This window comes from Saccoglossus kowalevskii, chromosome 6, assembly GCF_978046115.1.
Source record: "Saccoglossus kowalevskii chromosome 6, keSacKowa6.1, whole genome shotgun sequence".
NCBI lineage: Eukaryota > Metazoa > Hemichordata > Enteropneusta > Harrimaniidae > Saccoglossus > Saccoglossus kowalevskii.
Window position 1 is genome coordinate 14,920,100 of NC_140646.1, and position 23,253 is coordinate 14,943,352.

The 23,253-nt window shown below is 34.5% G+C and overlaps 1 protein-coding gene across 2 annotated transcripts in view; it reads right to left on the bottom strand.

Annotated features, from left to right (window-relative positions):
- The window catches only part of LOC102803206 (ranBP-type and C3HC4-type zinc finger-containing protein 1-like), a 37,007-nt gene that overhangs the window by 8,030 nt on the left and 5,724 nt on the right, over nucleotides 1-23,253 (bottom strand). The window contains exons 2-11 of one of the 2 annotated variants that reach the window (XM_085500097.1): nucleotides 21,451-21,628; nucleotides 16,479-16,577; nucleotides 15,245-15,325; nucleotides 14,442-14,595; nucleotides 13,860-13,953; nucleotides 13,421-13,748; nucleotides 11,677-11,765; nucleotides 11,410-11,583; nucleotides 1,778-1,959; nucleotides 976-1,087 (exon numbers count right to left, since the gene is read on the bottom strand). In XM_085500097.1, coding sequence (XP_085356223.1) covers nucleotides 976-1,087; nucleotides 1,778-1,959; nucleotides 11,410-11,583; nucleotides 11,677-11,765; nucleotides 13,421-13,748; nucleotides 13,860-13,953; nucleotides 14,442-14,595; nucleotides 15,245-15,325; nucleotides 16,479-16,577; nucleotides 21,451-21,628 — 1,491 coding nt within the window. The remainder of the gene's footprint in view (nucleotides 1-975; nucleotides 1,088-1,777; nucleotides 1,960-11,409; nucleotides 11,584-11,676; nucleotides 11,766-13,420; nucleotides 13,749-13,859; nucleotides 13,954-14,441; nucleotides 14,596-15,244; nucleotides 15,326-16,478; nucleotides 16,578-21,450; nucleotides 21,629-23,253) is intronic. The other variant, XM_085500099.1, reaches the window with a different exon arrangement.

The following is a 23,253-nucleotide window of genomic DNA, read 5'->3' on the forward strand; positions in this document are numbered from 1 at the left end:
GTAATTAAGACAGGGGGGCAAAGAGAGAAGGAAAAGTTGAATCGATTGAAGTCACTCGTCAAGTTTAAATTTATAAAATACAGTGTGTAATCGATGTGTATCAAATTTACTTCATGGACAGGTTTCTGACATCCTATCAACAAATATTTCTGAGCATATTACTCCCTGCTGATTTTCTAATGTCACACTTTGCTTTGAAATTGTTATTAATGTTTCTAATGCAACTGATTAACATTATAAGTTTGAGTGTATGATAAAAAGTTATAGTTTTGTTTACGTTAAGCAGGCGCAGTCCGAGTCCTGGTACATATCCAACAAATACCATTGCGGGAAACATGCACAAACTGGAATACAGCCAGCTGAGGTGAGGTGGGATACAGACCAAAGATTGCATTCCTGATATTTTTTATCAAACCAAGGATTGCATTCCGGATATTTTTTATCAAACCAAACATTGCATTCCTGATATTTTTTATCAGACCAAAGATTGCATTCCTGATATTTTTTATCAGACCAAACCAAAGATTGCATTCCTGATATTTTTTATCAGACCAAAGATTGCATTCCTGATATTTTTTATCAGACCAAATATTGCATTCCTGATATTTTTTATCAGACCAAAGATTGCATTCCTGATATTTTTTATCAGACCAAAGATTGCATTCCTGATATTTTTTATCAGACCAAACATTGCATTCCTGATATTTTTTATCAGACCAAACATTGCATTCCTGATATTTTTTATCAGACCAAAGATTGCATTCCTGATATTTTTATCAGACCAAGGATTGCATTCCTGATATTTTTTATCAGAACAAGGATTGCATTCCTGATATTTTTATCAGACCATGCATAGCATCATGGATATTCCCGGAGAGTTCAAGGATTGCATTCCCAATATTCAATGCAATATTCAATGATCCAATGAGTTGACAATATGATTGTAATTTGTGTTAGTGATTGTATAATACTTACTGCTTTTATTTCTCTTTCAGTTAATGGAAATTGACATGAATGTACGTCATCTTGGTATGGACACATGACAGCAGCCTCTTCATTGAAATTGATATGTCCACCTAGACAATCCCTATAAGAGTAAAAATACAAGGAGTATTATTTAGAACAATGGTGGTATAGCCAATCACAGTCAGTAAGCTGACTGTGGTGGCAGTAGGACCAATCACAGAGTCAATAAGCTGACTGTGGTGGCAGTAGGACCAATCACAGAGTCAATAAGCTGACTGTGGTGGCAGTAGGACCAATCACAAAGTCAATAAGCTGACTGTGGTGGCAGTAGGACCAATCACAGTCAGTAAGCTGACTGTGGTGGCAGTAGGTCCAATCACAGAGTCAGTATGCTGACTGTGGTGGCAGTAGGATCAATCACAGAGTCAATAAGCTGACTGTGGTGGCAGTATGACCAATCACAGAATCAATAAGCTGACTGTGGTGGCAGTAGGTCCAATCACAAAGTCAGTAAGCTGACTGTGGTGGCAGTAGGTCCAATCACAGAGTCAGTATGCTGACTGTGGTGGCAGTAGGACCAATCACAGAGTCAGTAAGCTGACTGTGGTGGCAGTAGGACCAATCACAGAGTCAGTATGCTGACTGTGGTGGCAGTAGGACCAATCACAGAGTCAGTAAGCTGACTGTGGTGGCAGTATGACCAATCACAGAGTCAATAAGCTGACTGTGGTAGCAGTATGACCAATCACAGAATCAGTAACCTGACTGTGGTGGCAGTATAACAACTCATCAATTCAAAAAGCTGACTCACCTACAGAAGGTATGAAGACAATTTCTTAGGATAACACCTTCTCCAATTTCTATTGGTACAAAACATATTGGACAGTCAAACTCTTCAACATTTGGTATCAAATCCTGTTCTTCAATAGCTAGGATGTTCTGGAAATTTATCTCACGTAGCTGTTTGGTTCTTTCCTTATCAAATTGCTGGGCCTTCAGGAATAAAATTAAACACATAAAAGATAGATAAAGTTCGGAGATTGTTAGGAGTTTGACTTTTCAGCAGAATGCATGTAATGTTTTACTAAAACATGAATACAGAAACAGGTTTCAAGCATTCACTTCTACGGTAAACTTTTAGCTTCCATCCCAGTGTACTTTATTTAGATTTTTTATCTGATATCTATCGTTTGAATGTTTGGTGTGACTATGTGAACAAAAAATAAAAATATTTTTTTTTTTATTTAAACAAGTAATTCACTTCAAATAAGATTACACTACATAATGTGTATTAAAAAAAATACAGATACAATGTTGACAATGAAGAGTCCAGGATTCTTGTTAATATTAATTTTCGTGTTCAAAACATTTGCTTTCACCATGTTAAATGTAGGCAGATTACCCTTTAACTTGCTCTGATATAATGTTTGTTTAATAATTAGTATGATATTGTTCAGCAATTTATAAAAGGTATTGTCGCATAGAATTACCTGTTTTGCTGAAATATTTTCTGGAATATTAAGGGCAATTCCTCATTTTCTAAATATAAAATTTTTATATAATCACATTATCACATTGCACAAAAATGTGTAAAACTTTCTTTGGTATTGTTACAAAAAATAGTTCCATAGTTCATTCAGTGGATAATCCTCCTATAAACAAGCATTGATAATGCATAGCCCCCGTTAAGTATTAGCCGTAGTTGATGTAAATGTTCAGTACAAGTGAAATGTAGAAATAAAAAATCAATGTATTTTTGACATCAACACAGATTATAGATTGTGATACTGTCAGTATAGTACCTATGTGGAATCTTTGAACTGAATTGGACTATATCGTACAGAGGAAATAGCATGATAGACAAACGCAGCCAGTCAGGTATTGTTGTTTAAGTACAAAAGAAATATGGCTTGCACCGTAACCTAATATGTAAGGTCATCATGCAAAGTTTGCTTGAAATCACTCTGTTCAGCTTTCAACTAAATCAGGCCATATCTTTCAGAATAATCGGCACAAAAATGGAAAAAAACAAAATGGCCGCAAGTTGGCCATCTTGGACCGAATCTCAAAAAAAAAAGTGACATGCACCTATAACCCAATATTCATAATCACCATACCAAGTTTGATTGAAATCACCCTGTTCAGCTCCGAGAAACAGTTCCGGACACGTTTAAAAATCAGAATTTAGCAAATTTGAGGGACAAAATGGGTGCCAATCAGCCATATTTAATCAAATCACAATTAAAAGTGGCATGCATATGTAGGTCATCATACATTGTCTGTATGCCAAGTTTGAACGAGATCGGTCAAAGGATCTTCGAGAAATGGCTCCGGACGAACACACTGACCCAAAATTAATAGTCCCCGTTTTCGAACTTCGTCCGACCAGGGACTAAAAATGAGTTTGGCAACACATGTACATTGTGACAACACATTACACAATGGGGCTGCAAAAAAAAATGCATTAAAACTCACCAAATTCACATTACGACTTTGTAAAATCAGACCCTATCGGTAGTTAACAGCCTCTTTAGGGTAACTGTTCTAGTAAATTATTTTGACCCTCTGCGCCTCGAAAGTTTACTTGAACCTTGACCGAAAATAGGCCATTAAATTACATTACAATGGACTATTGAAACAATAGAGACGATCACAGTAAAAAAGAATGCATGTCTTTTTAATGTGTTAGAAATATTACTAATTTAAAACTAACATCCATATTGATACATGACTGAATTGTAATTATAATAAACAAGTTACATGTTGTACACGTGAGATTACTTTATTATAGCAGTACAAACTGATAACACCTCAAACTTACGGGTATGATTTTACAAGTAGGCACATTTGATACTACATACATAAATTTTAGAAAGTAACTTGTGCTATGTGCCCCAAATTACATAGTTGACCTTCTGGTCACTGGACGTGTATCCAGGTGATGAATGTACAGGTAAACCAATTAACGTTCGACACAGTAGACTGATGTCATCGCTGATACTTCTTAAGGTTCAACCATGTGTTTTCTCCTGCCACATACCGACTAGTTGAGAGTATCCATGCTCATGGAGAAGACTCCAAAATCTGGTTAGAGGATCCAGCCATTTTAGTTCCCCAAAACAATACAATGTACCTAACATTTTGTTGACTATTGACCAACCAATAGACAGCTATTTTAGTTCCCCGAAACAGTACCCAACATTTTGTTGACCTTTGACCAATAGACAGCTATTTTAGTTCCCCAAAACAATACATATCAACAGTTCACCCATGTGTGCCTGGTAGACGCTGTTCATTATCATTTCTCTGACTTGACAGATTGTTTAAAGGTGGTACAAAGATGAGATGCGTTTTGTCCCAACCATTTTATTGAAGCTTATCTAGTTTTACAATTTGATACAAAATAACTCATGACCATTTTGTTTTTTCTCATGTGTCCTACCTGAATAGGTATCAATTTTATTGTACTTGCAATCCTCCCTAAACTCTCAAACAAACTTGATTTAGCGGTCGAGAAGCAAAATATAATGTATTACATATATTCATGCTAGTCCTTTCAGTCTGTGACCTGACAGTGTTTTGACATAATACATCTTGTGTAAATGGTGTATTGAATCACTGGGAAATGCGTTTTGAAGAGTACCTTGTGTCTCCTGAGTATTTTTATGCATTGCATTATGTATATAAATGTATACCAATTTTCATCCAACTTGAGTAATTTTCGTAAAAAATATGACATTTTGTAGCAGTTTCAATTTCATTCGCAACCATAGGTTAGAAAATGGTAAAACAAAAAAAACGTACTTCAAAATCACACCACTGTGTTTTATTATTAACCATTAATAATACAATAGTTGATGTCTTTTAGAACATGTGGTTATGTTCAGCAGCAATACAACTATTTGTAAATTGTTGATGGCAGAAACTCCTATAAAAATTAATAACCTCGAAAATTAAAAAAATTTATAGCAGCCATAGTGGTAAACAGTACACACTGTATACAAATTAGGTAATAATTATTCATATATTTACTATATAATTTTTTTTATTACTGTAAAATACTTTTAGCTGAAAATACATTTTGTGTGTTTTGTATGACATTTATTTTCTTTTTCACTGATTCATCGTTTCAGCGAAAACAAATTCCAAGTGAAATAAACTAATTTATTACAGTATATATTTACAACTATAACAAACCCATCTTTCGTACAAGTACATATTATACAAATTAGCCAAGAAGATGTAGTTATAACGGTTTTTCAGTGAACATGCAATGTTTGCAAAAGAGAAGTCTTCAGATGTTTTGATATAGGGGAATACAACTAGTCAGTTTGTAGCATATACATCATATTGGGAACATTGGGAATCTTATCTAGCTTCACCATTGAACGAAATTCCTTATTTTGGAGGAAACAACCAACAAACAAACAGGTTAGTTTTTTTTGATTTGCATATTTTTTTTTTTTTTTTAAAATGTTTGTGCCAGGCAACAGTTCTGAACATTGAGTGTCATTGTTGTCTCTCCTGAAATTTTTTTTTGTATGTGCTAATTGCAAGTGCTAGTGCTGACACAGGGCATTTTGCCAAAGAAGTCATATTCATGTTTGGGACTACATGACAGGGCTGTGTGGCCATCTCTGTCAAATGGCTTTTTTTTTTTAATGCGCTATTCTGGCATCAACCAGGCTCGGCCGAACACAATCACCTGCGGACCTTAACCAAGGTTCCCCAAAGGCGCATTCATTAGTGAATGAATCTTTGATGTTCAGCCTAAGATAGGATTTGAACTTTGATCTACCGATCACGAGTCTGATGCGACAACCACTATGCTACCAGTGACCGGACTGCATATTTTAACCAGTGAGAGAAAATTACTTTTTTAAAAATAAAAACATACAAACAATGCCGATGCATTCATTCATTTATTTATTTAGTCAAGAACCCAATTCAAGATTTTTAATACAGACTCTGCAAAATCAAGCATTTCTGCTATTTTGGAACCTCTTAGTTAAGCATGGACAGATTTTATTTAAACTTGGTACACACACATTGGACATTATAGGACCTATCATCGAATCATTAAATAATTCATGTCATATGTATCCAAATATTTGTGTGCGAAGTTTGATGGTAATTGACCCCATATGTCTGAAATACAAGTGTGGACACAAATGTTAAACCATAAGCTACCATTTTAGACCCAAAGTCAGAGACAGAAATTTGAGACATTTCTGTAATAGTTCAAAAATTCCTCAAATCTGCCAATTTACTGATTATGTTCAACTGACTAGAACTCTATATATTGAAAGACACAAATGATTTATGAAGTAAAATAAAAGAAACCATCAATACTTGTTGATCATTAGTGCTATTGATATACCAAGAGCATGGTTAAATAAAAAAAACAAAAAACGATACAGACGTGCCTTTATTATTATTCTGAAATTATCATTAAAATTATGATTTTTGAAGACAATTTTTTTCATTACTCTGACAAAAAAACACAAATGTAGCTCACACATTTTAACTGACTACAATTGGCAGTACATAATTAAAACTTTAATATATTGTTTGTAGGCCTAACCAATTTGCAGAAAGTTCACAGAAAAAAAATTACTGTAAAACGCATTGAAATAGCTACATGCAATTTTAGCGAGCTTGACTTGATGCAAGAATAAACAGAATCTTAATATCATGTGAGAATATGCTTTGTTTTAAATTAGCAGCATCTTGAATTAGCAAAATTGCTGATTAGCTAAGATAGCATGCGAACTAAAAAGACACGTTTTTACAGTATTCACATTTGGAGTCAATGTCATTGCCAATGCACTGTTATAGTTCAATCCCAATGCCATAGTCGTGCTCACGGTCACACACTCGCGGTCATTACCACGGCCATGGCCATGGAACAGTTCAGTCAAGTCTTGAGCTAGAGTTGTCACATCACTAGTTAAACAATAATTCAATTTTTTTTTATCCTTTCAAGATTTTCAACACGCATATTTCACAGCTAAACATTATTTAAAGGGCAATGATCTTCATGCAACGCATGTTCGAGTTTCTTGTAAACATTTTTACATGCGTTGTATACATCACTACGAGTCTCGTACGTTATCGAACAGAAAGCAGCACAGTGACCATCAACTTTTAATCATTGCATTAAATTAGATTTAAACTGATCTCCCCGGATTGTTTCTGAGTACAATCCAAGAGATTACCAGTCTCCTCTTTAATTGTCATCACATATGTACTGCATATAATCTTTAAATGTTAGTTATTCTCATTATCAGATGCAACTTCTTGTCTAAATGGGCGACCATCAAACAAACCATGTTCCTGATGTCGCAGTGTAACATCGGGTTCCTGATGTCGCAGTGTAGTGAACAATTGTCCTAGAACTCTCTCTCGTTTCAGACGTTCTTCTTCATCAGCCTAAAGAAGAACGAGAGAACAAGAGAAAAAGTCAGGACAATTATTTTGTTTTTTTGGTAGATTCAATGAATATTTAATAATTTTTGAAAAGATACATACAGATTTGCATGGTATAATCTAGCATTGGCAAGTTTAGTGAGAATTTCACACACGCATGACTGTGTCACTCCATGAGAGCTTGGTAGACATTACTGCTAAAAAACACCAATGTGACATTTATTTGCGTAATATTGAATTTCTAATCATTAGGTATGTTATTGAGCACGTGTGCAATGCATCATGGGAGAACCATTTATTGAATACAAATATTTTCTCCATGGAAACTCACTAAATTGAATGACAATTTGGTGATTATTTTAAACAATTTTCAGGATTTGTATCAGAAACACCAAAAGCAGTTGATATACTATTCTGTGTCTTTGATAAATTTTATTTGTGTGAATTTAATACCAGTCTGTCTTAGTGGCCATGCTTGATTCAGCACCCAGCCTCGACAACATTTCTATTTTTGAGGTCATGTCCTTTACTTAATTTGACTGTATTCTTCAACATTGATAATTCACTTCCGTATTGCGTTACCAGAATTGCATCAGTACAACATGTTATTCTGATTGTTATTAACAGACTTGACCAATTAGGATAAAGGACGATGTTGCAGGACAAATCGTGCAAGAAAAAATGGCGGAAAATGCTTTTCATCAAAAGTTTGCATACGATCGAACACATTCAACAGATTTTTACTTTGACTGTGTTCGCACAGACCCTACCTATTCATTTTAGACAATCTGGTTGTAAGGAAATTAATATTGGAATAAAATCTGATACATGGTGAACTAACTGAAATTGTTATTTGCTTTTTCGAACCCGCTGAATATTTCTTTTTTGCAGTAGTAAATTACAATGAAAAATAAAAAAATTATTATCTTATTCTGAGATTGTGACAAGCACTGAAGATATTAAATATCAACATGAAACAAAATGAGGTGCATCAGTGAGGTCTCATGCCACCAATTAGTTCATCAGCGTTCTTACGGTTGTTAGACAATGGGTTCTCTTTCACCACGTTTAATCCGAGGGCATATTCCAATTAAGTCAGCTGTTAGATTTGAGTGTTTAGCTTTGTTTATTGAAAAGTATCTGTGACCTGTGGATTTAGGCAACTCTCAATTAGACACTTCCAAACTGGCTACACATTTCTGAGAATATTAAAGGTAGAAAAACAAATCTTTTTTTTTTTTTTTTACATCCTTTTTATAGGAGTTTGGGCTGGACAACACAAGTTTTACTGGCCAGAATTCTATTACATACATGTGGTTTAAAAAAAATTAAAACAATATTTTGATTTTTGTAACCCTTTTTTGGAGAAATGCACCCAAATGCAAAATTTGTTCAAATGTTTTTTCTTAGGATAACATTCAACCTATTATGTCATGCGTTTGTAGCACATTTGAATAAGTAGAAAAGTTTTAAAACAAAATGGCCACCAGTCTGTGCACATTTATAACTATTATAACTCATCTTTGAAGCAACTTTGAAAAAAAGAATAACTAAAATGATGTTGGACATGTGCAGTAACCAACAAAAACAAGTGGGGAAAAAACACAGCACATGTCCGAGTCATGTGCAATCTTGTTTGTATGTTTGTACCTGGTACATTGACCTGCAGCACTGACATGTTATCAGATGCATGATGCAATTTATGATAGATTACCACCAATTTTCCACAACTACTTCCTGCAGATTGAACATATTTATAACACAAGACAGAACTACAAATGTAATCTTTCTCTCCCCAAAGTTAAGAAAAGATGTGGTCAATTTTCTATACAAGCAGCCTCTCGGCTGAGATAGCTCCACTGTTAGCAATGCACATTTCAATTAAAGAACAGAAGATATCATTAGAAAATGGGACTTGCTGTTTTCAACAAAGATTCAAAAATATCATTTTTCACTATAAATGATTGTCGTTTTTAACAAGAAGTCGAAAATTTCACTTTTTACCAAAAATTATAAAAACATTCACCAAAATTAGAGAATTGAAGATATTGATCATGAAATGAACAAATCTGAGAGAGGTCTACCCAAGGTACATGTACACCAAGTATCAAAGCATTCAGGCTTGTAGTTTTCAAGAAGAAGTCGAAAAAGTAAAACATTGACACGGACGCCGCCGGACAATCACTCATATGATAAGCTCCGCTCGACAAAGTCGACAGCGGAGCTAAAAATATATTGGCCCGAAAATATGGAACAAAATTCCGACTCATATTAGATCTATACAGTCGAGAAACATATTTAAAAAAGAATACAAAAAATATCTTTTGCATACATAGTTAACTTAGTGTTTTCTTGTACATAAAAATGTATATACCGTTAAAATCCTATTATAAACCACATACCTAATAGTAACCGCACCCCCCGATTTCGGCTTCAGTGTTAAAGACTTCTCAACAAAAATTGAGAACATGAAAAGTACCTATTACTAACCGCACCCCCAATTCAACAAGACTGTGACTGACTTTGTTTCAACCAGCTGGTACATTGTTCCTAATCCTATTCATTTGTTTCGACAACGTGCCTAAAAATATTCACACCTCTTTATTGTTCAGTAGTGTTAGGATGTCAAACACGCAGTGAAACTGCTTTTGTTCTTGCGACAACTTTTGTCAATACTCCTTATGTCCATGTGTCGCAAGTTTTTGACAATGAGCTGTTATCACCGTAAAACTGTTAAATGCTTTTTCAATTGCTCAGTTTATCTTTTGAAAACATCTAATTTCTTGATTTAAAAAAAAAGTCATGTCGTTTTTCCATGGAAATCAAAGCCAAAAGATCGCACTACATTATCGGTAAATCCCTTTCGGGTTTCGTTCACCTGTCATTAACATATTTAAATGAACTAATGTAATTTGAACACGTGGGCATCATCCAGCATTTTGATTGGTTAATTAGCGACTTGACCTCCCCGGTCAAGTAACGTCTCGTATGCATTCAAACTACATGGCGGATGTCGTATTGCATCAATCGTTTACATGTGACCGTAATAATTCGCTTACGGTGAAACTAAGTTGAATTTTATTTGCATTTGATAACAATTCAACAAATTTATTTTTCATGCGTCACTACTGAGTAATAATCAACAATTTCAACACTTTGAAAACAAGCAACCCATGGTTCCGTACTTTCTTTAGTGCTGTACCATCATCATTTTCTACTAAGCAATGCATTGTTTGTTTTTATTTGAAACTCCTGTCAGAATATACTTTCCGTTATGAAGAAAATTAAAAAAATAAATGCATATTACATTAAATATACTCAGTATTTTTTTTCATGTAAACAGTTTTTTTGTGGCGTGACATTTATCACTCTTTCCTGACATTCGTGAGTTACGCTTACATTCAAAAGATTGTACGGTGTATTGTTTGTTGTCGGGAAAAAAATGACCACGCCCATTTAGTGATTGCAATATGTACGTAATAGGAACCGCACCCCTAACTTGAGCTGTTGATCCCAATTTTTTATTTGATACATTGTAATATAAACCGTGGTTTATAATAGGATTTTAACGGTACATATCTATATATTTTTCGCCATTTCTTTGACAAACCCTATTAATTAATTATTATGACTATTTATTTAAGAAGATGGGAACGGACTAGATTAGCAGTCACATGACTGCTATTTTCCGATCCCATTCTCACTTATTTTCTTGCATTGTATTTAGTTTTTGATTCTATTATTGTATTGGTTATAATAAGGAGAATAAACTTATTTAAACTTTAAGATACCACATGGTCTTGATTGACCAATGAGAATGTTGCAAGCAGTGATTGCACTTTACAAACGAAAGTCATATTCCGATGTATAAAACTTGCATACATCACATGAAATTTGAATGCTTGTTACAAGACGATTCTAATCTTAATATTGTATATAAACTACTGTGGTCACATGAAAATGTTAGTGACATCGACTGACTGTTAGTAGATATTCATCGAACTCCCTTCTTACCTGCGCAAACAATTGTTCATGCAGTGCTACTTCCTGTAATCGGTCTTTCTCGGGTCCCATCGGCACGTAGTCGTCAGGGATTTGAAAATCTTCAGGTCTATCAGCAGAACACATTTCACATCCTGGACGAGTTGGTGGATTCACAAATGTACATATTGGACAGGTCCAACCGTCCTAAAAAAACAAAATACAGGTTAATTGTGTATACATTATCATTAACTTTGAAGAGAAAATTATAGCCATTTAAATTATATTAATGATGCATACCCGTGATACACTGCCCTGTCTTTGTGCTGGTGGAGGTGGTAATAGAGGTCTTTGTGGTGAATTACCGATAACATTACTAGCTGTGGCACCTATAAAACAATGTATTTTCATACAATAAAGTTATTTTATGTTATGACATATTTTAGTTTCTTTATCATTATATTATACTCGTCAATTACAGTTTTTTTTTATATAATAGACATAATCTCATATAGACATACACTTAGTGGTAGACATAATATTGTATACCCAGTAATAGACATACACTTAGTGGTAGACAATCTTATATAGACATACACTCAGTAGTAGACATAATCTTAAATAGCCAGTTATAGACATACACTTGGTGGTAGACATAATCTTAAATATCCAGTGGTAGACATACACTCAGTGGTAGACATAATCTTAAATACCGAGTGATAGGCATACACTCAGTGGTAGACATAATCTTATATAGCCAGTGATAGACATACACTTAGTGGTAGACATAATCTTAAATAGCCAGTGGTAGACATACACTCAGTGGTAGACATAATCTTATATACCCAGTGATGGGCATACACTTAGTGGTAGACATAATCTTATATAGCCAGTGATAGACATACACTCAGTGGTAGACATAATCTTAAATACCCAGTGATAGACATACACTCAGTGGTAGACATAATCTTATATAGCCAGTGATAGACATACACTTAGTGGTAGACATAATCTTGTATACCCAGTGATGGGCATACACTTAGTGGTAGACATAATCTTAAATAGCCAGTGATAGACATACACTCAGTGGTAGACATAATCTTAAATAGCCAGTGATGGGCATACACCTAGTGGTATACATAATCTTAAATACCCAGTGATAGACATACACTCAGTGGTAGACATAATCTTATATAGCCAGTGATAGACATACACTCAGTGGTAGACATAATCTTATATAGCCAGTGATAGACATACACTTAGTGGTAGACATAATCTTGTATACCCAGTGATGGGTATACACTTAATGGTAGACATAATCTTAAATAGCCAGTGATGGGCATACACCTAGTGGTAGACATAATCTTAAATACCCAGTGATAGACATACACTCAGTGGTAGACATAATCTTATATACCCAGTGATGGTCATACACTCAGTGGTAGACATAATCTTGTATACCCAGTGATAGACATACACTCAGTGGTAGACATAATCTTAAATAGCCAGTGATGGGCATACACCTAGTGGTAGACATAATCTTAAATACCCAGTGATAGACATACACTCAGTGGTAGACATAATCTTGTATACCCAGTGATAGACATACACTCAGTGGTAGACATAATCTTAAATACCCAGTGATAGACATACACTCAGTGGTATACATAATCTTATATACCCAGTGATGGTCATACACTCAGTGGTAGACATAATCTTATATACCCAGTGATAGACATACACTCAGTGGTAGACATAATCTTAAATATCCAGTGATAGACATGCAATCAGTGGTAGGCATAATCTTATATACCCAGTGATGGACATACACTCAGTGGTAGACATAATCTTAAATAGCCAGTTATAGACATACACTTGGTGGTAGACATAATCTTAAATAGCCAGTGATAGACATACACTTAGTGGTAGACATAATCTTAAATAGCCAGTTATAGACATACACTTAGTGGTAGACATGAAGTTTTTATACCCATGCAGCAATGGGCAAAAGCTGAAACATCAAATATTCTTTCCGGACATTTACCTGTAGCAGGAGGTACTGCAATATTTGGGGATGTAAGATCAATAATATTATTTTCTATTCTCAGGTTTGACATATTGTAAGGATTAACAGCTGCCGCGCCTTGACCATCATTGAACGGAATAGGAGAAGGAAGTTGTTCAAGATTCTGACGTTGTCCCTCAAATTGTTCTCTGGTGAGTCCTACACTGGCTGCAGATACCAAATACATGTAGACATTGGCACCTGTGTTCTTAATTCCAAAGGAAGCCAATGTTTCTTCGTCTTTTCCAAGCCTCTTTCCAATTATCCAATTTTGAACTTGTAGAGGAAAGTTATATTTTTCAAGCATCTAGTTAGAAAAGACGATAGATTCATACCAAATTAATTAAAAAGTCATCTGCTGGATGTAGACTCTTGTTTTAAAAGTATTTTTAATATCCTTATTCTATTGTTATAATACCTGTTTTTTCAAGGCAGCAATTGTCGTACTTGGCTTGACTAGAAGTACTACAACACCACCCGAAGAAACTTTGTCTTCTATGTGCACTTTTATACTGTATATTAAAACAATAAGTATAACATGATATACATTGAATATGAATTAATTATTATTGTACAGAAAGATCAACATATGACACAAGTTTTCATTTTATTTATTTATTTTTATTATTATATTATATTATATTATTATATTTCATACTGTGTATTATTTGGCTTCTAGCCCATATATTGACTCTCAGAAATGAAGGAAAGCATGTATGCTGGAGTCTTGCAAGTGGACAGAATGTACTTTTACTGAATGTACTGTTTTTTTTTCACTGCTGAGTGCAGAGTCAAACCCACAATCTCCCTGCAACTGCAGAACAGACATGCTAGCCATCATTCAAGAAGCATCAGGTCAAGAACCTCTGCAATGATCACAATGTAATGTTCTTGATGGACAATTTCTCTAAATATAAACAACGTATATTTGATGGCTTGGGCAAAACACACATATATACACACATATATGCCCGAGTGAGCTGTTTAGTTATATACTCACTTTATCATTTGGTCCTTGTAAGATGCCGGTCTAGGTAATGTTGTAGCATCTACTGATCCATTGTATCGTTTCTCTGCCAATACTTTGGCAAAATCTGTTGCTGCTCGAACATCCCCAGATGCTACAGCTTTTTTGAAGTTATCGAAAGTTATGTCTAAAAAAAAAAAAAGTATGAATGTAGAATCATTAATTGCAAAATTCCGGCACTGAATCAGTGAATATAGGCATATCGTGCTAATGGGACACAAAATAAAAAAGCCTGATGTGAAATAGTCAGAAAAATAAAACATAGCATAATGAAGGAAGTGGTTGAATCAAGAAAAAAAAAAATTCCATTGAAAACAATGCTATTAAATGTTCTATGATGATTCTGGTTGTCAAAGCAAAGACAAACTCTTGTAAACAAAATGACCTAATTAGCATACTATCGCTCAACTCACGCACTCAGATAACGCGGAATACGAGACATTTTCACGATGTTTACCAAGATAGGGATTAACTCAGGATTACAGTTCCTCTATATTAAGCGGATTAACCAAGTACCTAGATACGTTACATGAAAAGAAATACCGCAGTTGTGTGTCCCTCTCTCTCTAATGTCTTTGGTCAAAGACACCCTCTTTCACAAATGTTTTTATTCGACTGGAGTATAACAATTTCTGTAAGAATTTGCTTAGAATCATGTTAATGCACATTAATGACAGTTAGCAAAAGCACACAGGGATATGTATAAGCCCTGCATGTAGGGTATCTTGATTTCAACTTGGGAAAAAAATGAACAAAAAAGAGAAATATCACCTCACCTAGTTGTGGGTCACTTTGTCTTCCATTTGTTGAATTAGAAGGTCTTGGAGGTGGAGGTGGTCTTCGGTATGCACCCTGACCTGGTCATTATCAAATAGTAATTTGACATATTAGCATTCCATATTAACACAGACAGGAAATCAATTTTTGATGCAAGATTGATTTGTCTCAAAATGTATTATTACTAATTGTGCATCTATGTTGGTGCGTGGGGAAGGCCGTGTTTAGCACTGAACTATTGAAGTGATAGGCGATTATGCCCTAGATCAGTAACCAGACCAAGCATAATTCTTGTACATAATGGTTTCACATATTTCAAGTGAGTGCAAGATTGACTTGTGAATTCCTCTCTATCTGTATATGCATATAATTTTATCCTTGGGTCAGAGCTAAGTCACAGAAAGTTATCTGTTACTATGGCGTGCACCACTCGTACCATGTATTTCTATGGGCTCTGTGAAAAAGACTAAAGTTGAGGAAACAGCACAAACTTAACTTTGAATACTTAATACTGAGTAAACCGAATTTATATACTCGTATGTTGCATATATAGGGGTAATCAGTAAATTAGAGTAGTTCAGTAAAGTCAACAACTATCCCAAAGTACAGTTTTCTGGAAGTTTTCAGCCTCTGTTTTAACTGATAGTTGCCAGGTGGTGAAAATACCTGTATGTCCGCCCCAACGATGCTATATTTGTGGTAATCAGTTGAATGTTATTATGTTTAGCGAATCAAGTAATTTTAAACTTGTTCAGTTCCCATACACAAGATGGTAAAAATATTGGTTGTTTGGGTTATACTCAATGTGACCCTGTGACAGAATGCTTTCACACACCATATTTATTGTATTATAAGCGCATCTCTAAAACAAGTACCCATAAATGAACAAACTGCATATATTGTACATTAAATCATTAAAATATGAATTGTAATATTTAGCTAACAGTAGTAGGTAATCATATAAATATTCAGTATTATAAATAAGACTTGTTTGACCATGGACACGCATGTCATTTACATGTAAGCATAATGCTGTACTAATATAGCTAATATACATGTAGTCATTCCCCGCTCAACCTGATAATATAATATAATACTGCAATAAATGCAGAATCAGTACATGTACATCATTTAAGCAGTTTACTTGATTTTTTTTTTGAATCTCTACATCATAGAAGATAAAATTATAGGAAAGAGAGGAAGGAAAGGGGAGTTAGATGACATTCTACCCACCCCCACTTGCTGGAAGCCATGCTTCCTTGGGTGACTGCACATTAGGTAAACCCACCATACCAGGAAGGGGTATGCTTCTGCCTCGGCCTCGAGAAATATCTGTCAGTGAAATAAAGTGACATGCAAATATTTTGGTGCTAGAAGGAAGTTATAGGCATGTACATTGATTACAGAGAAAAAAATGACATAGCAGTTAGAACATGCTGGTAGTGAATAATACTTAGGAGGCATTCAAATCACATGCAAATTGTACATCTGAAGTCATTTTAATTCTTATGCAAATTGTACACCTGGGGTCTATTTCAGTTTATTTGAAAATTGTACACCTGGTGTTGTCTTCAATTCATATGCAAATTTTACAGCAGGGTTACTTCAATTCATATGCAAATTGTACACAAGGGGTCTATTTCAGTTTATTTGAAAATGTACTCCTGGGGTCTATTTCAATTCATATGCAAATTTCACAGCAAGGTATATTTCAATTCATATGCTATTTTACAGCAGGGTATATTTCAATTTATATGCAAATTTTACAGCAGGGTATATTCCAATTCATATGCAAATTTTATTACTGGGGTCTATTTCAATTCATATGCAAATTTTACACCTGGGGTCTATTTCAATTTATATGCAAATTTTATTACTGGGGTCTATTTCAATTCATATGCAAATTTTACACCTGAGGTCTATTACAATTCATATGCAAATTGTTGACATGGAATCTATGTCACCATCACTTTAGTTTACATACTACCAGGGTAGTGACTATATGACTATAAATAATTCAGTCATTTATGTTGACAGGCTGTGTTAGACCTATCAAAATGAACATGCATGCTCCTACTCCAATTTCTTATAGGTTCATTTTATTCTTATTTAATTTAGCCAGCTGAATTTAGATATAATTTGTACGAGGCCCTTTTAACTTGGCTACAAATCATAAATATTGTTGCTGAATTTACATATAATTTGGATAAAGCCCTCTGAGTTCCTGGCTACAAACCATAAATATGGTTGCTGAATTTACCAGGTATGTACGACCTAGAAATAGTGCCGTATGCGAGTACCAAGTTGCGAGTCGCAAGTAGCGAAATACGCCATATGCTCGTGGTAAAATGTATCGTTTGCTAGTAGCAAAAAACCCTATGAGAGGGGTAATACAAAGGCTTGTAATGTTTGCTTATAATATAACAACGTACGTTCAATTGTGTTTTATCACAGTAAAATCAAATATTTACCATGGTTATGAAATGATGTGTACATGGTTGGTTAAGATTGGCATGATGCTGTTAAGGTTTTTACTTTAGGGGTGATTCATATATAAAAATAATGATAGCAAATAGGTGTCAACGCGATCTAGCCTAGGTGTCAATCGGCGCACGTCGCCCTGTACTCAACGTTACAGTCGACTAGTGTACGCGGATTACATTGCGAAGGTTGCAAATAAAAGCAGCTTTAACTACTATTTCCAGTGCTTTTTGTTTATTATTCATTTAAGTGTTTATATCAAAAAGTTCGTTCATTCGTTTACATAGAATCGATGTTTGCTCTTCACGAAATTGCACAGGAAACGTGAAAGCACAATAATTTAATAAACGGCCATGACCAGCCAGCACACTCCGCATAACATGTGAAAATTGTTTTTTCTTTCGGTAATATTAGTATGAACCCGTGGTCAGCGATTAAAGAATCATAGAATTATAATTGTAGTTAGTAAAAACGGGTGCATGTTCACCGAAGGGTCACAGAATTCTTGTGTCACGTGCCGCCGTTTAAATGAAGACAATGGCAGGTTTCAAAAGTAGTCACACCTCGGAGAGGTGTTAAATTCGTGTTAACTAGCACACAATTCCATATTACATAGTATATAATAAAGAAATAAAGTGTATTTTGAGTGATAAGTCTGCATGTTTACGAGACGTCCCTCATACATGAATGTATTTACACGCAACCCGGATCAAATTTGAATTGAAACAAATTGAAGCGTCTGCCGTTGCTTGGTCAGGATAGAGAGACAATTTTCATGGGTAAATGCTAGTAGAAGACCCTCAATGCCCCAAATACTTCGACCTAACCACTTTATTTGTACAAGTAGAAAACGTGTTATGTTTCGTTAACACATAGACCTTAGAGAAGATAATAAAAATAAAAATATACAGTTCACATATATACTCTCAAGCAAAATCCTGGCATAATTATAGAACTGGCCAATTATATTTACACAACACAAAGATTTATTTAACATTTAAATACTAGTTAAGTCCTTTTGTATTGTTTTTTGTACAATTCTTACATATATCTTGTTATTATTTTAAAACTCTTTTTTTGCTGTACTTGTCCTATGTAAATCTTTTTACACGAAGGCAATAAAGTTATTATTATTATTACTACATGCCCGGGGACTTCACGTTCAAGTATCCAACTTTCCAATACAAAACATGATTAGTATCAGCAATAATTTCTAGTACTGCCTGGATAATTGCGTATTATTAGTTGTCATTTTTCTTGTGCTGTTTTTCGTCAATGTATTAAATACAAGTTCTATTTATTTTCAACGCGCGTGGTTGGCGCCTCTGATTGCGTTTATTTTGTATTTTTATTTTTGAAAAATATCACTGGCTGCGTTTTTTGTTGTTACGTCTCGCAAATGTCCAAGGTCCAAGTAGTCTGGTTGAAACGTGCGTTCCCATTGGTCGACAGAATCAACAGTTTATAGGAGGATTTAGCGGAGGGCCTGTACTTCATTACAAAGCTGTTGAAATACCACAAAATTAACATCACGTTATTCCTAATCAGCAAAGCAGCGAGTTTGTTGTCCATGTCTTGTCCGAGACAAAATTGCTTTGAAACCAGCCATTGTTTCCATTGGCTCGCGTGTGAGTTCCTGTTCAGCGAGTCTATCTGTACTGATGATAACTGTACTTCTATGATTATTTCAACGCTAACATGTCCATGCTTATTTTAACGAAACATAACAATTTTTCTACTTGTACAAATAAAGTGGTTAGATCGAAGTATTTGGGGCATTGAGGCTAAATCTTCTACTAGCATTTACCCATGAAAATTGTCTCTCTATCCTGACCAAGCAACGGCATTTGCTTCTTTGTTTCAATTTGTTTCAATTCAAATTTGATCCGGGTTGCGGGTTACGTGTAAATACATTCCATGTGTGAGGGACGTCTCGTAAACATGCGGACTTATCACTCAACATGCACTTTATTTCTTTATTATATACTATGTATTATGGAATTGTGTGCTAGTTAACACTTGGGTTGTGGCAAATTTAACACCTCTCCGAGGTGTGACTACTTTTGAAACCTGCCATTGTCTTCATTTAAACGGCGGCGCGTGACACAAGAATTCTGTGACCCTTCGGTGAACATGCACCCGTTACTAACTACAATTATAATTCTATGATTCTATAATCGCTGACCACGGGTTCATACTAATTTTCCCGAAAAAAAAAAACAATTTTCACATGTTATGCGGAGTGTGCTGGCTGGTCATGACCGTTTATTAAATTATTGTGCTTTCACGTTTCCTGTGCAATTTCATGAAGAGCAAACATCGATTCTATGTAAACGACTGAACAAATTTTTGATATAAACACTTAAATGAATAATAAACAAAAAGTACTGGAAATAGTAGTTAAAACTGCTTTTATTTGCGACCTTCGCAATGTAATCCGTGTACACTAATCGACTGTAATGTTGAGTACAGGGCGACGTGCGCCGATTGACACCTAGGCTAGATCGCATTGACACCTATTTGCTACCATTATTTTTATATATGAATCACCCCTAAAGTAAAAACCTTAACAGCATCATGCCAATCTTAACCAACCATGTACACATCATTTCATAACCATGGTAAATATTTGATTTTACTGTGATAAAACAAAATTGAACGTACGTTGTTATATTATAAGCAAACGTTACAAGCCTTTGTATTACCCGTCGCATAGGGCTTTTTTGCTACAAGCAAATGATACATTTTACCACTCGCATATGCCGTTTTTACGACGAGCATATGGCATATTTTGCTACATGCGACTCGCAACTTGGTACTCGCATACGGCACTATTTCTAGGTCGTACATACCTCAATTTACATATGATTTGAATAAAGCCCTTCTAAGTTCCTAGCTACAAACCATAAATATGGTTGCTGAATTTACATATAATTTTAATAAAGCCCTCTAAGTTCCTGGCTACAAACCATGAATATGGTTGCTGAATTTATATATAATTTGAATAAATTGGACACAAAAAACAGGACAAACAAAACATTTTGTATTCAACAAACTCGAAAATATTTTGAGCTATTTCATGAAGTAAGGGTAATCTCAAAGCAATATTCCCTTCTTCAAATTATTTTATTAATGGGCTTTGAGGACACTACCCATTCTCGTTCCCAGAGATCCTTGCGACCAGAACACCGAAAGTGTCTCTGCCACCACACACCGCCATTTTGTGGTGAAACACCACAAGACTTTTACTACATGTATCATTTGCGTATTTTTTTTATTAGAGGGCTTTTGTGATATAATTTACAAAAGAAAATAATTTCATTGCGGAATAACTGTTACTAAGATTCATCAAACTGACCGTCCTGTTGATTGCCAAGTGAAGAAATATAAACAAACGAAAGCACTTCGTAGTATTGACGACTAAATCGTTTTACTGAAACACCGTTTGTGCTATGGAAAGATGAAAAGGAGCTTCTAACTTTGAAAACACCCAGAATCTGCAAACAACGTGTACACATTCATTGGGTTCGAAAATCGAACACTTGCATGGCAATGTTTTGGTGAGCGTCTTTGAAAGTAGTATCATTGTGATGCATCGACCAATCAACTACGAGGATAAGATCGTGTGATGGCAGAGATATATTCGTAGAAATAGAACTCTGCCTGGGAGATTGGACACTACCTATAAACTATACAGTGTATACATTGTGTGTGTCATTCATACCTGCACCAGCTCGTTTGATTTCGTGGATGGTATTATTTACTATTGTGGTAAACATGTTTCCTTCTTTAGCATCAAGAAACTTGACCGAGTATATAGAGCCATCGTCAATAGTAATATCATGCTTTGTTTCGGACTGTATATTGTATTTCACATTATTCAGATTCAATCGCAGCAGCTCCTATAAAAAAGTATAGCATTAAGTTACAATGAAATAAAGAATAATTTGCATAAATGAACTACCTATAAGTTTTTTTTTGTTACTGTATTCACTCTCTTGGAAGCATGTTTCCAATAGAAACGCATATAAACAAAAAATCATATTGGCTTTATACGATATATATACCTAAAATGGAATTTATTTAAAAGTGTAGTCCTGAATGAGGGCAAATGTGTGTGTTCAAACTTCATTCCAACTATTTTTTAACCAAATATTGATCAATAAAACTCAGAAATATTGCATAGAAATAAAAAGCCGAAAATTATATACATGGCAAAGTAATTCAATTGGCAATTGTTTTTTGTCTCTAATGACTGGAGTGTGTCCTACATATGACTTATTACATTAAATGCAAGTTCCATTTCAAACTAGGCACAGGATGATTTTTCAAAATATAATTAGTTGGTAGCATCCAACTTATATTAAAGTGAAATATCAAAGTGTTTTCACATTCTTCAGAATGTTTTTAAATTCCACGACCACACTTTTAATTACTGTCAACAGTTTTGTTTGATTACAGTCTCTCATTCTGATCATACGAGAGAGACTGTAGCTAAACATATTTTAAACATAGCATAACTATTACGAATCTAGATATTAATAATAAATAACAATTTAATTCAAGAATGCTGTGCCTGGTACGATCTTTTGGCTGCAAGGTAAAAGTTAGAATAAAAATTTTGAAATAAATACAACATTTTGCACAGAAAATATAGGCTAAAATTGAGGTTGGAACAATTCTGACCAAAAACTGAAAAGAAAAAATAGGTCATCCCAATAATGTAAAAAAACATGATCCTCAATTAACGGTGGTCTCTATTGTTATTTTACATGTTCATACAGATTTAATTTATAGGATTTTATTTCTCAACAAAAATAGCAGAAGTAAAAGCCAGAGAATAATAAGTGTGTTTACAGTATTACCAGATTTTGAGGCACATATTACTAAACATCTGATTCTAATGATCAGCAATATAGACATCTCTATTCTATGCACTTTGAATTGAAGTGAATTGAAGAAGACTCCACCTAGGTGTACAATTTGCATATAAACTGAAATATCTAAGTCTGAAAATTTTTTTATTTTATCAAAATTGTAATATCTTCAAAATTGAACTTTGTGAACATTATATTATACAATTTCCAAGTTCAAAGATGATGAGATAAAATTTTTTTGAAAAAGAAAATTCCACCAATATTTTGAAACAAGCAGCCTCTCGGCTGAGATAGTTCTGCTGTTAGCAATGCACATTCCAATTAAAGAACTGAAAATATCATTAGAAAATGAACAATATGTACAAGTATCAAATCAATTGGACTTGCTGTTTTCAACAAGAAAATGTCACTTATTACATGTATGTATGGGGGGTCTAAAAACTAACTCTGCGACGCGATTGTGCTACTCGCCGAATGTCAATTATTGCACTCTGCGACAGGATTGCAGTGACACTCTGCGAAGAGCACGATTTCTATTGGTTGGTGGGTCGAACAGCGCGAATTCCAATGGTCGATGTTCACTGCATGACTTATAAAAAATTAAGTTTTAAATGGTAAAAATGGTACGGTAAAAAAAAATGTGTAAACAC